Source organism: Microtus ochrogaster, unplaced genomic scaffold, assembly GCF_000317375.1.
Source record: "Microtus ochrogaster isolate Prairie Vole_2 unplaced genomic scaffold, MicOch1.0 UNK582, whole genome shotgun sequence".
In the NCBI taxonomy this organism is placed as follows: Eukaryota; Metazoa; Chordata; class Mammalia; order Rodentia; family Cricetidae; genus Microtus; species Microtus ochrogaster.
Genome location: NW_004949680.1, coordinates 1 through 519, shown reverse-complemented (window position 1 = coordinate 519; position 519 = coordinate 1). Strand labels below are relative to the sequence as shown.

At 41.6% G+C, this 519-nt stretch overlaps 1 protein-coding gene across 1 annotated transcript; it reads right to left on the bottom strand.

The window, feature by feature from the left end:
• On the bottom strand, nt 1-516 carry LOC102001454 (olfactory receptor 4F15-like; the record flags this gene model as incomplete). The annotated part of the gene is made up of 1 exon (XM_005372256.1): nt 1-516. A coding segment is annotated over one exon (516 nt), but the record flags the coding sequence as incomplete, so codon positions are not given.
• Nucleotides 517-519: the final 3 nt, after the last annotated feature.

The window sequence follows — 519 nt, the reverse complement described above, 5'->3', positions numbered from 1 at the left end:
CTTCATCTCCCTGTTCCTGAATGTATAGATAACTGGATTTAGAAAGGGAGTCAAAACTGCATCAAATATAGCTAGAAATTTATCCACATGTGTTGAAGGAGCAGGCCACACATAGAAAAAAACCAATGGGCCAGAAAACAAAATTACAACAATAATATGGGCCAACAAAGTAGAGAGGGCCTTGGATGAGCGTCCTAAGGTGTGCTTCTGGACAGTGATGAGGAGGAAGATGTAGGAGATGATGAGTAAGAAGAATGCAACCAAGGAAATGAACCCACTATTGGCAGTGACCATAAACTCAAGTTTGTAAGTATCTGTGCTTGCAAGTTTAAGAAGTCGTGGTATGTCACAGTAGAAGCTGTCTAATATGTTAGGACCACAGAAGGGCAAGTTTATGATAAAAGCCAACTGGGCTGATGAATGAATGAGGCCAATGATCCAAGCAGCCATTAATATTAACAAGCACATCCGTGGGCTCATGATGTTCAGATAGTGGAGGGGTTTGCATATGGCCACATA